This window comes from Electrophorus electricus, chromosome 14 (assembly GCF_013358815.1).
Source record: "Electrophorus electricus isolate fEleEle1 chromosome 14, fEleEle1.pri, whole genome shotgun sequence".
Taxonomy (NCBI): Eukaryota; Metazoa; Chordata; class Actinopteri; order Gymnotiformes; family Gymnotidae; genus Electrophorus; species Electrophorus electricus.
The window spans coordinates 18,468,844-18,483,557 of NC_049548.1; the positions used below are offsets into that span (position 1 = coordinate 18,468,844).

Below are 14,714 nucleotides of genomic sequence, written 5' to 3' on the forward strand. Positions count from 1 at the left end.
CAGCAGTTGTCTGAAGTGGAGCAGTGGACTGAAAAGGACATCAAGGCGATTGTGGCCAGGAAAGAATGATTGGTTTCGGGAAAGGGACTTAAAGGAAGATGAAGATGGTTGAAATAACTCATCATGTATCATACATAACTCTATCAAACATATTGAGCAATCACAATGATAGTAATGTTACGCATATCATATATCCAGCAGTCACAATGATTGCAATGTCCGAGCGGATATGTAGCTTTGAATTTGGAAGCCTACATTTATGGCTAATCATTCTTGAGCTACATAATATCGCTTCTGTGACTCATCTATGTAATATCTCTTCTGTGGGTCATCTATATAATGTCTCTTCTGTGGCTCATCTACATAATATTTGTTCTGTAGCTCATAAATAGAGGTTTCTGTTTACATTTCATACTGCTTCAGGCTTTTTCTGCCTTCATGTTTTGCGGTAGGAAAAATTAAGTTTAATTGACTTTGCAGAGACAGTCACACACCACCCACATTTTTGGAAATATTTTGTTTATTAGAGACATACTACATAGGTACATTTGAAGACTCCATGCCTTATTTGGTTTCTGACCACACAACTGCTGGATGTTTAGGATTGGCTGACCACTTTCAAAAAGTGGTTTCTATGTCTTTCTCAGACCATCTTATCATGCCAGCAGGATATCTGATGACTGGCAGGGCATAGGAGTTGATAGCTCAGCTCTTGCTGATATCCTGTCATCAGATATCCTGCTTAGAGATTGCTTTGACAAAAAGTGAAACAATTTTCCTCTTGCACAGCCGGTTAATCTGCATATTGGAACTATTCCTGCAGTTATACGTTGGAACACAGAACACAAAAAAGGAAACAGAATAAAAATGTGCTAACATTTGTTACAACACACACACACACACACGAGAAAAAGAGGTGGTGACCCAAAAGACTACAGCAGCCTGTCTACAATACCTCATTTGTACATTACGTTTGATCGTGTAGGCTCCTGTAGTCTTTTGGGTCGTCTTCTCATTTTCTCTTTTGTTGTCTTTTGGATCCATACATTTTAGTGACAAGAGATCATTTACCAGCATATTTAACACATCGCTTGTATGTATGCCAACCCACAATATACAAATGTCTTTGTGTAAAAACGTTTACTAATCAGCTTAACAGATGAATGGCACTGACTGTTCTTTGGAGCAAATTAGTGTGTAGAAGTGCTATAATGGGTTAATGTTACTGTTAAAGACAGAACTGGTAAGACCCTAGCGGAAAAAAAGAAAATCTTATTTTTCTTTTCATGTATTAGAAAGACCTAATGTAGCGAGACAGCTTGTGAAATGTGTGCAAAGACAATACTGTTTTCAGATACCTTATGCTCTTTATAATAACTTTTCGAGAGCAGCAATATAAAATATTCCTGTGAGTGCTGGCTGGAGAGCTGATGGTTTACCCTTACATTTCACAGCACAATCTTAATATTCACATAATATTCGAACTTAATATTCTCTTCAAATTAAAGTGCATATTCACACACTTTTGTTATGGGCTGTAACGTTGAGCGATAAGGAAGCGGACACGTGCGGAGAGGAGCGAGATTTATTATGGGCAAATCCGAATCAGAGTCGTTATCGTAGTCCACGGTCATACGGACACAGAGAGCACGGGGATACATGATTAAACAAAATAAACACACACGAAGGCAAACGGGGAAGCAGGCTATAACTAAGGCTAGGGAAAACTCAGGGCTAAGAAACACCAAGGCACGGAGTACAAACCTAAACACTATGATTCAAAATAAACATACAACCAAACATCATAAACTCAATGAAGCCTAACAATGAACAGCAAAAACACAGGGCTCAAGACAGGATTTAAATACAAGAACCGAAGGTAAAAACGAGGGACAGGAGCAAGCAATCAAACGAGGTGAGGAGAAAACGAAACTGAAGCATGGAACCAAAACACACAAGATAGGGAAACCAGGGACTAATCATGACATTGGCATATTACTACTTTGAAAATAAAATTATTTTAGCAGCTTGATTTAAATATTGCATATATGCTGCTGCTTGATATTTATTTATTTTAAAATCAGTGGCAACTTTACAAAGTTGGGAATTTGTTAAAAACAGTCGTATAATTCAAAAGCGCATCTTGCACTGCAGGAAAACATATACTTATGATTAATAACTTCAAAGCTGATGAAGAACTAGACCACCTTAGATGTGTGTGCAGATATAAGCCTAAATTGGTTCTAAATAAGGTACACTGTTAAAATATAATTAAGTATTAACTACAACAGATATCATCAAAGTCAAAGCAATAAGAGGTAAAGTGAACTAATTACATATTTGTATAGATGCTTAAAATGGATACAATAAAAATGCTTAAGACTGATTTATTTTCATAATTTAAAAGAGTCAGTACAGATCAGTATGATTCCATTCAAATTTCCACTGATAAGAATACATTTTTGCCAATGTGATCTGGCTTGTTTCAAAAACTATAGCTGTAATTTAAATTTCTGAAAAATGTAATATTCAAATTAACTACAACACTTTGATTAAACACCAAATTAACAGAAAATTCCCATTATCACAAAACCAAGTGTTTCAAATGATTAAATCAGAAACGCATGCTAATGGAAGCTGTGTCATGGAAGTCCAGAGATCGTCGCCTTCTTCTGTTGTCGCTGCCTTCTTCTTCAGAGTCTTCATCGCATGGCTGTGATGGAGGGAATTAAACAGAGTAGTTAAGGCATGGAGGAAGAGCAAGAGGAATATTTAGGTGTTCATTATCCTACTTCAGCTGTTCATCCCTAATCGACTGCATAGATCACTGGAACACAACAGTTTGTCTTTATGAACTGGTCTACTCCAGGATTAGCCAGTGCCTAGCAGAGAACTCACCAGGAGACAGTTCCCATTTTCCAGAAGGCACAAATGAACCTGGCAGTGCAAGAAGATGTTAGGAGACCTTGAGGTGAAAGTGAACATCCTGAAGGAGAAGTAGCTAGATGTGGCGACACCATTCTGCAGGACCTGCACAGTGCCGTCCTCTGGGTTGGGACACCTGGAAAGAGAAGGAAGAAGAATTAGAGGCTGATGAAGATGAGATGAAGAAAGGAAACAGAAGACAGAAGTGCAGGTAGTTCGGAGTGAGTGAAGTTAGCATTATGGTATAATTTCCCAGGTTCAGTTTATGTTTGATTTCAAAGAAGACAGAGTGATGTAACATGGACCAATTATAAGAGAGCATATGCTATCAATTTGTAACTTGTATGGTTTGGTATTAATGTCTTAGTCTTAGGCATACAACTACACATCTTTCGCTTACTCATTAATGATCAGATTCCAGTAGATGTTGTAGTTCATGTCAGCTACAGGAGTGGCCCAGCATCTGTCCAGCACAATGGAGATCTGTCTGTTGTCAACTCCAACCACCTCCACACCCACAAAGATCTGCTGATTCACCTCAATAACAACTTCACCAGAGTACGGGGTGCTGAATGAAGCATCAGGATAGGGGACCATGTGGATCTGGTATGTGCCATCAGTAGGCAAGTACCGATATACCACACTTTGGGGTGGGGGAAACAGGATGAGATAAGGATGAGATAACACAGGACAGTCAAAAGAAAAATAAATCTATCGGCTCATGTGAAGATGGGTGCAGGTGCTATACATAGTCCTACCTTGGATCGGCTTGGATCATCATGGGCATTGAGATGCTCTGGATGAGCGGGTACACGCAGGAAATGTCAATGCCAAGCCACCCATCATGACTGATTACAGACTGGTCCCCCTCTCCCATGAGCGATTGAACCATGTTCTCATAAATGAAGTGTGTCTCATTATTCTAGGAGACAGATTCATATTTAGACCATAATAATTACATATGTATTAGCATTAAAATGAGGATACTGTAATACTTTGATTAAAAATGTACAAATAAAATTAAAAATGTACAAATGTAGAAACATTGGTGGGGAAATAATATATTTCATTCAAAAAAGCTTGCACTGTTCCCTACCCAAAGATATGTGCCACAATTGTGTCCATCGTTGTCAAAGTGGAACACCAACCTATCTCCATCCACCACTCCTTTGCAGCTGTAATCATTGAGGTGGAGGAACTGTGCAGGATATCCAGCTTCAAACAGCTGACATCGGGAGAAAGATGCTGTCCCAGAACTGCCTGAACATGTCTTAATGGCATCTGAGAAGAATGGAGAATAGAGTCAGAGACTCTGGTTACTGTTAGTACTTCCTGCTACTACTGAATAAACAGACAAAAATTCCATATCACCATCTTTGTTTCTCCCAAGGCTGCTAGTTCATCAAATAAAATAGAATAACAATACAGAAGGTAAAAAATGTATTGCATTCAAGTTTCAAATACACAGAATTCAGGATACAGCATTTCCTTGCTGTTATGTCTCTAAAGTGGTCATGATATATTGAAATAGTGGGTATGTTATGAATATTTAATCAGTGGGAATACAGGAGATTTCCCAGATGTTGGTTGGCATTTTCTCTTACAAATGTGAATGATCAGATAAAAGTCTTGTCTATCATTAATCCAAAAATTGCATGACAATCTGATCTTTTTGGTCAATATTTGACACCTTTGGTCACAATTGGGAGGACAGTTGTCTGATCCAAGTCCCCTCCTCCTTCTCTCCAGCATTCAGTGTCACCAGTCTACTAATCACTGGCCCCGCCTCTTCTTACACCTGTTCACAACTAGCTGATGTTTTTAACCCCATCACTCTGAGGCTCACCAGCTGGCTTTCCATCCTAACATTTCACAGATATTAGGTGCATTTACGAATGTTCGCAGTAAAAAAAATGCTAATTAAGTCATGTTTGCATCCACTATGGTTATTTGAAGAAACTTTAAGGTGATGTAGGCTACCATGATTAGGCATTTATCAAACATCATTTATATACTAATATGAAGCACAGGCTACATATGCAATAAACGTATCTGAATAAATAAAATAACAGAGAGGGACCTCTTGGATGATGTTGCTGTCTTGCTAATGACAGAAAATTGTAAATCAGTTTAATTACCATAATCAAAATAATGACAATCTTCCTGTTGAGATCATCTTTATCTGTATCTGGTACATTTTCATGTTCAATATTTAAATTAAATCCTACAGAACAAATTCTGGGAACTGGAAAAGAAAGTAATAATTTGAAAGGTGTACCAAAAGTATCAGGGTTGGGCCATGCATTGTCTTCTGCACAGTTACAGCCATAAATTCCAGTTTTCTCCACACAAACCTCATCCTCAGTACACTGCACAGCGGCACAGCTGTCTAAAGAAAGAGAAAGAATGAGGAAGGAGAGAGAGATTAGACAAAGGGAAAGAAAAAGGGAGAATACAGTCCCTAGCTGATTCTTTGCAAATAATATTTGTTGGGTTGTCAATGCTAAAACAGCCAAACAGCCTTTTTCAGCTTCAGTGGCTTTGTCAAGCCAAAATAAAGTTTGTTCATCAACTTTGCCCTTCTAATTTCATTATCATTAAAAGAAATTGATGTAATTAAGCAGATTTTTTTTCCATGACTGCATAATACTGTTCCCTTATCAATGATGCTCCTGCAGAGACACCACAACCCACTGCTAGAAACACAGAGGGACCTTCAAGATGTGGCTCACTAGATGTTCTGAATGCTATCTGAATGCTATTTCTTTGCATACGAGTTTAACATGTAATCAGGTTAGTTAACCCCCATATGAAGAACTGTAATCAAGTAGATTATTTATGTTCTCATTGGGCTCTGTGCTGCCTTGCAGTGCTTTCCTGAACCTCTCAGATCCTCTAGCCCTTATGTGTTGGAGATGCTTCCAACCACATCTTTACCCCCCATTCTTAGGAAGGAGGCCTTTCTGTGTCGCATCCTCTAAACTAACATGCTTGTTGTGTCTGCAGTGGTTCTCTAATCATATCCCTCAAAACCTACATTACTTGCCTCTAATAAATTACAAAAAACATATCAAGTAGGAACTTTGATCATAAAGAAAGAAACAAGAAAATGTATTCACCATAAAATCCAACTTCAAAAGCCCAGCGGCCAGGAAATCCAACATTACTTATTAAAGGCAGGTCACTGGAGTTTTGTACTGGAAGGCTGCTAAAGTTGAAGTTGTTGAATGCAAGGCCAGCCTACAAAGATAATATTTCAACTAGAAGAAATTCCTGACTCATGACAAATATACAGTGTGAATCTAATGTTCCCAACACTTATATGGCTTATATGGCTTCTCACCACCCAGATATTTTGAACAGATGGAATGTCTCCATAGTTCATCAGGACATACGCGCGTCCATCGTCATCAGCAGTCAAGACCACTTGGAATGATGCATCCTTAAGCAGCAGAAAAGGGTTTTAAATTGTACACTTTGGGAGCAGTGACTGAATTATCAGAACAGACTCTTACCACTGGTGCAAGCTCAAGTGGCGTCTGTAGCCATGTGGCAACAAACACCCAGACAGCTTCTTCAAAGTCAGTATCTGGGAATGCCTGCTTAACAGCATCTGTAGCTACTGCTAGTAGAGGACCCTCTTTTGCTTGCTCATAGAAAATACGTCCCCCCTCATCATTTTCAATGTCAGACCAGAATGGAGCAATCATGTCCTGGTTTATGTTTGAAATAGGGTAGAATTCCCAAGGAGGTTCGAAGAATGACACAAAGCCATTCATGTCCAGCTAAAAGAAAGGATTAGAATGATTAGAAAACACAGAAATGTTTGGAAGGCTCAGGGAAACGCCGGAACCACCATAGAGAGCACAACATGGTAACAGAATACATCTTTGAATGGTATGTTTCAGTACTTACATACAGTGTTGTGTAATATGTTCCATTGTACAAAAATGGAAATTCAAGATCAACTGGTACAAACGATCCATCATAAAGGAAAGGATTTACATGAGCTTCGGGTCCAATAGGGAAAAAAATCACTGGAAGAAAAAACATGTTAAGACTTATATTTATTTTTTGCTTAAGCTCTTTGAATTAAAGAAGAAGTATTAAGCAAAGTCGCAGAAAATCACATTCCATTCATGTACAGAAGTTTGAATAGTAGTATTTTGGATATCATAGATGTTTGAATATACTGTATGCCACTGATCTATAGGGCTCAACAGCATAGTTATAAAGGTGACATCATATCAAAATATTACATTATCAAACACAAAAAATGCCCAGTTTACAAGATGGTAAAAATGACAGACATGTAATTACAGTTTTGTTTCACATTTTGTAGAAATGGTAACTCTCTAACAAACAAGCTAAAAAGTTCAAATGCGAGGAAAAGAATATTGCTGATTCAAAGCAGTGCATCATCCTCCACAAATGGTGCTAAAGACAGGGGACCTCACATCTGTGTCTCTGACCTTTACTGTTATTAATATGGACCTCTCACCTGTCTCTTTCACTTTTATTGATATTAATATGGAGTAATAATATGCCAGGGAGGGGTAAAAGTGACAAACTGTATCTCACCTGTATTCATATTAGTATGTATTTATATTAAATCATTGTATATTTCATCCTTTGATCGTGAATTTCATAATGAACTTTTTGCCTCACTGCTATAGCATTTTAGAGCACTGTTTATATATGCTATGTTTTTATTTATCCTTAATCTTTTCATTTCAATAGTTTCATTTATACTTTTACTAATATCATTTACCCACTGCATCAGGGTTGAATTTGTGTCATTTTTCCTCATGCACAATATGCATTTACAGAACATATGACAGTGTAACTCAATGTTTCATGCAAAATTTGATTTGAAAAATGGACACAACCTTGATATTTAAATACGGAGTAATAACTGCTAATGCTACTATTGGGTAAAATGTTTATTTTAATAATTACACCAAATTCAACTTTTTAAACACTGCTGCCTCTGTGCATTCATCTAGAAAATCCAAAAAATCATATCTCTGGACCAGCTTTTCATATGGTCATAGAGTGTAGTGTCACATATTGAGAGAGCTGTTCACTGTAGTTCTAACCATTATTATTGAATGTATCATGTCTTCAGTTGCCAATCTAAAATGTAGACAATAAAATACATTTACCATTAGGTCCATTCTGTACGCTGAAAACCCAGAGACCAGGGAAGCCAATATTACTTGTTGTTGACAGGGCACTGGAATCGGATATTGGGAGTTTTATGAAATTGGTGTTGCCATTTTCAGCAAAGCCAGCCTACAAACATGACATTTAAAAAAAGAATTTCCAGATTAATTTCCAATGACAAATATGTGATTTGAATCAAACATAGAAAACACTTACATTTAATAACATAACCTTGACATAAAGTCAGTAGAAATGTATATGAACTTAGTCTTCTCACCAGCCAAAATTCTTCAAGGGAAGGAATGTTTTCATAGAATATCAGGACGTAAGAGTTTCCTTCATCATCAGTGATCAGGGCTACTTGGAATGACACAGACTTAAAGAGAAAGAAGAGGTTTAAAAATGTGCACTTCAAAATTACTGACTAAGTAATAATAAAGAGAGAATCTTACTGCTGCCTCAAGTTCAAGTGGTGTGTTCGACCATGTGGCAATGAAAACCCAGGTGACACTGGCGTGATACTCTCCGAGCACCTGCTCAAGAATGAGTGTAGCTGTTGATGTAACATTACCCTCTGTGTCTTGGAAATACCAAACGTCTCCCCCCTCATCGTTTTCAATGTCGACCCACATTGGAAAAATTCCATCTTGGGCCACGAAAGGAGTAGGGTAAAACTCATCAGGTGGGGAAAAGAATGAGAGAAAGCCATTCATGCTGAGCTGAAAGAGAGATGATGAGAAAATAAAACTCATGAATGCTGTTACCCTACAAAGAGTATGAACTCTCATTCAGTAGATCAGAAATTGCTGCAGCCTGTTCTTTTGGGATGCGCTATAATTCAACACTCTGTCTTATTTTTAGTTGTCCTTACCTCTTAGGAAGAAAATGCTTATTTCTTTTTGTTTTTCTTAATGAAAGCAACATTTAAATGTGTTATTTAAGAGATCAAAGAAATTCTTTTATGCATTGGTCATTACAATGACTTCATAAACTATGTATAATGTAAACAGTTTCAGAATATCTTGTACTGACATCTTTGTATTGGTCAGATTAAAAAAAGAAAGAAATCTTAAAGAACCCTTCCTACTTCTTTTTTGTATGTATCCTGTACCCAAACATCATGGGGTCACTAAATCTACATGGATTTTAAAACACTCTCATTGCCAACAAATAATTTGCCAATCCAAAAATGGAAGAATCTGATTTGAGCCTTTCATTGGTATGATCAGATAAAACTAAATCATAGCTTTGTGCTAACAAACATCAGAGGTCAATATAACAGGAAAGGTTGTGCAGAACACCTTCCACATTGGTATAACTGGAACCTTGAGAATAACTGGAATCTTGTTAAGATGCATAGTGTCAATACAAAGAACATTGTCAAGCTGTTGTGACATGTTTAGGCATCTACATGTGGGTCATTATTAGATATTCTATGAGGACCATGATCTGAAGCCCTGCACCAGACCAAAATGATGATGGTATTAATGCGAAGATGGCTCACTGATCAAACCCCAAATATTAAAGAGCATCATTATGTGATCTGTCTACTTACGTAAAGTTGTGAGTAATTCCTTCCAGCATACACAAATGTTTGCTCAAGTTCAATTGGTACAGATGCTCCATCATAAGGAAAAGGATTTTCTACAAAAATAGGTCCTGAAAGAAAATAAAAATGGTAACAACGGTTAAAATTTCTACTTATTCTTTTTGCACCACTATTAATAACACTAAAATTCAGAGTGCCAACCACAAGTAGGCTAGACAAAATTTGGATTCTGCCAGGTTACTCAAGCTCTTTGGATAAAAGATGAATATGATTACATGAATTCTCAAAATTCCCATAATTGGCTTCATCATTAATCAAAAGTCAGAATCTTTATCTCAACTCAACACAGACTTTAAATACATTTTTTTCTTTTCAAAAACAATGTTTTTTGTTTTTTGTCATTAATCAAATATTTTAAATGTCCATGTCCCATCCCACATTACGTCAAAACTGGTCATTTGTTCTCATACAGTTTGTGCACCATTTATCAAAAATAAAGGTTTATATATATATATATATATATATATATATATATATATATATATATATATATATATATATATATATATATATAAAGTGAACCGTAATAATATAATTTTACTATTAGTGAAACCATGAATTCAGTAATGAAAAAATTATGCAGTCTTACCTATTTTTTGTGCTTTTGCCACTCCACCTAATATAAGAGAGAGAACCAATTAATGATGAACTAATTACTTATTTCCTTATTATTACCTCTGTATATATCTTAAAGCCACTGGGTTATTCAAGAGGAAAATGTTTGTGCACAGTGGTGCTGGAGAGAATTGTGTATATGTATTTGTTCAGTGGCTGGAATGCATTTGACATGGTCATACAAATGGTCTTTCCAATATCTCAATACTTGCTCTCTATTTACACACTTTAATTAAACAACCTGTTAAGCACATGTATTGTTGTACTTCTAAATACAACCAGTAAGTGGCAGTACTGTCTTTGTAATGTATACTGATAAAAGCACTGAAACGTGCCATTCTATGTTTGAAAAGGTGCTCACAGGACTGGTAATGTGTGGCTTAGAGTCTAATGATCACCAACCCTGTTAACCAGTCTACTGATCACCAGACCCGTTAACCAGTCTACTGATCACCAAACCTGTTAACCAGTCTGCTGGTCACCAGGACCGTTTGGGTAATGGAAGGTAAAATGCATTAATCTGAAAGTGGCAATACAACCGCAATGATACTGGATGTCAGGACTGATTAGAATAAATGCAAATGCAATAATCATGCATGGTATTTTATAATCCGTATTCTGCTTTATTATCTGTATTCTACTTCAGTGTTGATATTTCCTCCAGTCTTTGGTGTTGAATGTAGATGTTCCAATTATTCAGTACTGTAAAACATGGCACCTTTTCCCTCTTGGCTACAGCCATGTGAAGAGCCGTGAAGTGTGGTGTGATCTGGCCTCAAGAATCATGAATACACAACATGGATTTATAATGTACTGAGCTAAACCAGCTATAACCTAGTCAATTTACACAAATTGCATTGTGTATTTAAAGTGAAATAAATCTTTTCTAAGTCAATCTAGCATACATTTACCTGATGCTTTTATCCAAAGCAACTTACAATTATGACTCCAGCATTGAGGGTTAAGGGTCTACTTTAGGGCCCTAACAGTAGCAACATGGTAGCAGTGGGGCTTGAACCAGCAACCTTCTGATTATAGGTCAAGCACCTTAACCACTGAAGCACAGCTATTTAGAGGAGTGGTGGCCAGATGGCTATCACAAGATTATTTCAGTAAATTATTAGAAACGGCCTCATCAAAATAAAAGTTGTGATACACCTCATAAACTGATTACAGTGTGCTGTTTTTGCTGTTCTGTGGCACCACTACAAAATGTTTCTAGTTTTGTAGTGTAATGTCATCTCAGAATGTCTAAAAATTAATTCACACTGAAATACTATTTACCCTGTAAATAAAGGTGCTTTATAAATTAACAGAATTAGAAACTAGATAGTCTAGTAAAAATAGAATTATTGAAGGTTTTAAATAAATTAAAAAGTTGAACACAACATCAGTAAGCAAAATTGTTAGTTTCAACTAAACTTCTTTTAGCACATGAACTTACTGGCAAACAACAGGGCCACCAAACACAGCTGAAGTGCAAACCCCATCGTGTGTCTGAAATCCACAACACAACAAAGTCTCAAAATAAGATTTAAATCAGCCAACTGATGTGAATAATTAATTAAGACTGTAAAATCTACAACAAGGCTGGTAGATAAGCAACACTGAAGATAGCAACTGTTTTTCTTAATTTTTTTCAAAGAAATCACCCAGGATCATACACACTTTACATGAAAAATAAGAGGAAGGTAACTTATTAGTTATATTTTAATGTTCATAAATGTTATAGTCAAGATTAAGGTTAATTAATGTATTCCTCAAGTGTAATCTTAGATTATTTGTATTTATAGCATTTATCTGATTTAGCCGGCATTTAGATTATCACATGATAACCACATCTTAATATAAATTTATACCATAGTAAATGATAATTTTCATAATGTTTGAGGGTTTTTTCCCCATATACAGCAGAAACAGAATATTAACAAAGACACCTCTGCACTCTGTGAGATATCAAAAATTAAATTAAGTAACAAGTTAAAAAATCTCAAAACTTACCAGGGTATATGTTGTGTTTCTGGGTAGAGTGTCCTGATGGGAAGGCCACTACTAGATCTATATATGCACCATGACGTCAAACACATCTGAAATATGCAGTTTTAAACTAGATGAACTTGATAAACTAGGTACATCTGAGGTTAGCTTAGAAATCACAGCCTTCTCACTCACCTACCTCTGTTGTTAGTTTAGACAGAGAGGTTCAACCTGTTTTATTACTTTTTGGTTTTAATAATGTCATTTATGCACATCCACTGTACACACTATTATATGCATACCTTCAAAGCCTAAAACAGTGATCTTTTAGTCTCTTAAGCATTAGGGACACCATCATAAACATAGACAGTGATAGGATACTTCAATAGGATCTACAGGATGTTGTATTAAATAAAACAAGAACAATCTGTCACCAAAGCAGTGAGTGGGCAACCAATGCAGAGGCAGTAACACAGTGAGACTGAAGTTCAACTGCAGCACCTGAGGTAGAATCAGACACAATCACCTTGATCTAATCCAGCAGAGCATTGGTGTGATAAAGGTCACTGAGAGTGGACAGTGTCAAATAAACCTCAAAGCCCCCCCCACACACTGGCCACAGCACTGTATATGAGAGCCATGTTACATGCTGCTCTCTCCTTTGAATTTCTCTCTCTCTCTCTCTCTCTCTCTCTCTCTCTCTCTCTCTCTATATATATATATATATATATATATATATATATATATATATATATATATATATATATATATATATATATATATATATATATATATATATATATATATATATATATGTGTGTGTGTGTGTGTAGTAACAAAGGTCCCCACATATTTTTATTCTGTTTCCTTTTTTGTGTTCTGCATTCCAAAGTAGAACTGCAGGAATACCTCCAATATGCAGATTAACTGGCTGTGCAAGAGGAAAATTGTTGCCCTTTTTGTCAAAGTAATCTCTAAGTTTCTCACTCTGCAGCTTCTGTTTAGGGCCAGATATCTCAAACACACCCATGAAGATGCGGCAGTGAAAGAGGACAGAAAATAGAACCAGAAGCGAGAAATGTTTTTATGGTTGCATCAGTATCCATAATATCAGTAGAAAAATTCCACAAATTGTTTGGATTTGTTATTTTTCCCGTGAAGCCATCATCAAAGCTTTTGTTGCTACATTACCAATCATAAATGAGTGCAGAAATGTTCTTTTAATATTTCAGTCTCAGGCCGGTCCCCTAGCGGGAGGGACACGCGCATTCCAGACAAGGACCGTCTGCCCCACTCGCACCCCCACTCTGCCCCTGTCTTCTGACAGGAGACACCTTCTCCTCATTTCATCCGGTCACCTGTCAACCTATTATATTCCTACAGGTTCAGAGGGACAGGGCTGCGCATTAGCGGACGAGACCACAAGTGCCCGCCGGTGCAACGCTACTCCGGATCAGGAGACTTGATTAAACTTATTTTGTGTTTATTTAGAACACAAAGGAAAGTAAAGAACATATCTGTTCAACTTGACCTCTTGTTTCCTCTATACCACCTACGCCACACCCAGCATGCATTCACCATGTTGCAGATAATACTGTTATTGCCAATAATAATAATAACAATAATAATATCTGTTGTAAAAAAAAGCTCTATATAAATAAATTTGGATTTTTCTTAAATAATAAATTGAATTTTAATAGTGTTCTCAAGGCATTTTACATTCCCTAAGCTATGTACACAACCCTTGGATCATTTCACAGAATTGGCAGGCAAACTGGCCTAACAAGATTCCAGTACCATTCACTACACACCACACCATCAGAGAGATGCTCCATCAGATTTACAATACTGGACTGGCACTTGCATTTTACACAAAGAACATGACTGACTGGCTGTAATTAATACAGAACAATTATTATTATTATTTGCATTTATATAGTGCCTTTCTCATACTCAAGTATGCTTTAGACACACACACACACACACACACACACACACACACATATATATATATAGGACAATTTAGAGTATCCAATATTGCTTTGGGAGAATGTTGACTGTGCAAAATATAATAACTGTGAGGTTTAGTAGGGAGTGGCTGCCCAATAACAGTAATTGTGGAACTGCATGACAACTGCAACAACAGGGATTTTTGTGGTTGTTGCATTGTAGAGTATTTGACGGTTGTATGTTGTGAGACTATGCAGTTGTTGTTAAGCAATGATTGCAGGACTATAAACAATTAGAGAGGAGTTTTTTGAAGATTGCAGATTATGAAATGTTAGCATTTGGAACTCAAAAGGCTCAAGCTATGGAATGTGTATATTTAAACACCTGTTTAAATTTTATATATATAGAGAGAGAGGAAAGTGGACAGCGCAAATGAACCAGATGCAAATGGATGGAATCCATCCTGCATGAT

At 36.6% G+C, this 14,714-nt stretch overlaps 1 protein-coding gene and 1 long non-coding RNA gene across 2 annotated transcripts; both read right to left on the bottom strand.

Moving 5' to 3' along the window:
* Positions 1-2,024: 2,024 nt before the first annotated feature.
* Positions 2,025-8,658, bottom strand: LOC113576875 (alpha-tectorin-like). The gene is made up of 13 exons (XM_027009216.2): positions 8,544-8,658; positions 8,369-8,467; positions 8,091-8,220; positions 6,841-6,962; positions 6,441-6,710; positions 6,269-6,367; positions 6,045-6,165; positions 5,204-5,314; positions 4,022-4,206; positions 3,684-3,847; positions 3,326-3,568; positions 2,899-3,061; positions 2,025-2,713 (listed from the first exon to the last, which is right to left on the bottom strand). The coding sequence occupies exons 5-13, from the start codon at positions 6,702-6,704 to the stop codon at positions 2,615-2,617; spliced, it is 1,449 nt and encodes a 482-aa protein (XP_026865017.2). The 5' UTR covers positions 6,705-6,710; positions 6,841-6,962; positions 8,091-8,220; positions 8,369-8,467; positions 8,544-8,658; the 3' UTR covers positions 2,025-2,614.
* A 10-nt stretch (positions 8,659-8,668) lies between these two features.
* Positions 8,669-12,376, bottom strand: LOC113576876. Its single transcript, XR_003410561.2, has 5 exons — positions 12,317-12,376; positions 11,760-11,812; positions 10,290-10,316; positions 9,647-9,750; positions 8,669-8,810 (listed from the first exon to the last, which is right to left on the bottom strand). It is a non-coding gene; the product is annotated as an uncharacterized LOC113576876 (long non-coding RNA).
* Between the last annotated feature and the right edge of the window lie 2,338 nt (positions 12,377-14,714).

What these genes read in the sequence shown, in the direction of transcription:
- LOC113576875 (XM_027009216.2), bottom strand. Translation starts at nt 6,704, where the DNA reads ATGAATGGCTTTGTGTCATTCTTCGAACCTCCTTGGGAATTCTACCCT. An exon ending in ATTGTGGCACATATCTTTGG is followed by an intron (nt 3,848 to 4,021) that starts GTAGGGAACAGT and finishes TCTGTCTCCTAG; the next exon opens with AATAATGAGACACACTTCAT. An exon ending in ATGATCCAAGCCGATCCAAG is followed by an intron (nt 3,569 to 3,683) that starts GTAGGACTATGT and finishes CCCACCCCAAAG; the next exon opens with TGTGGTATATCGGTACTTGC.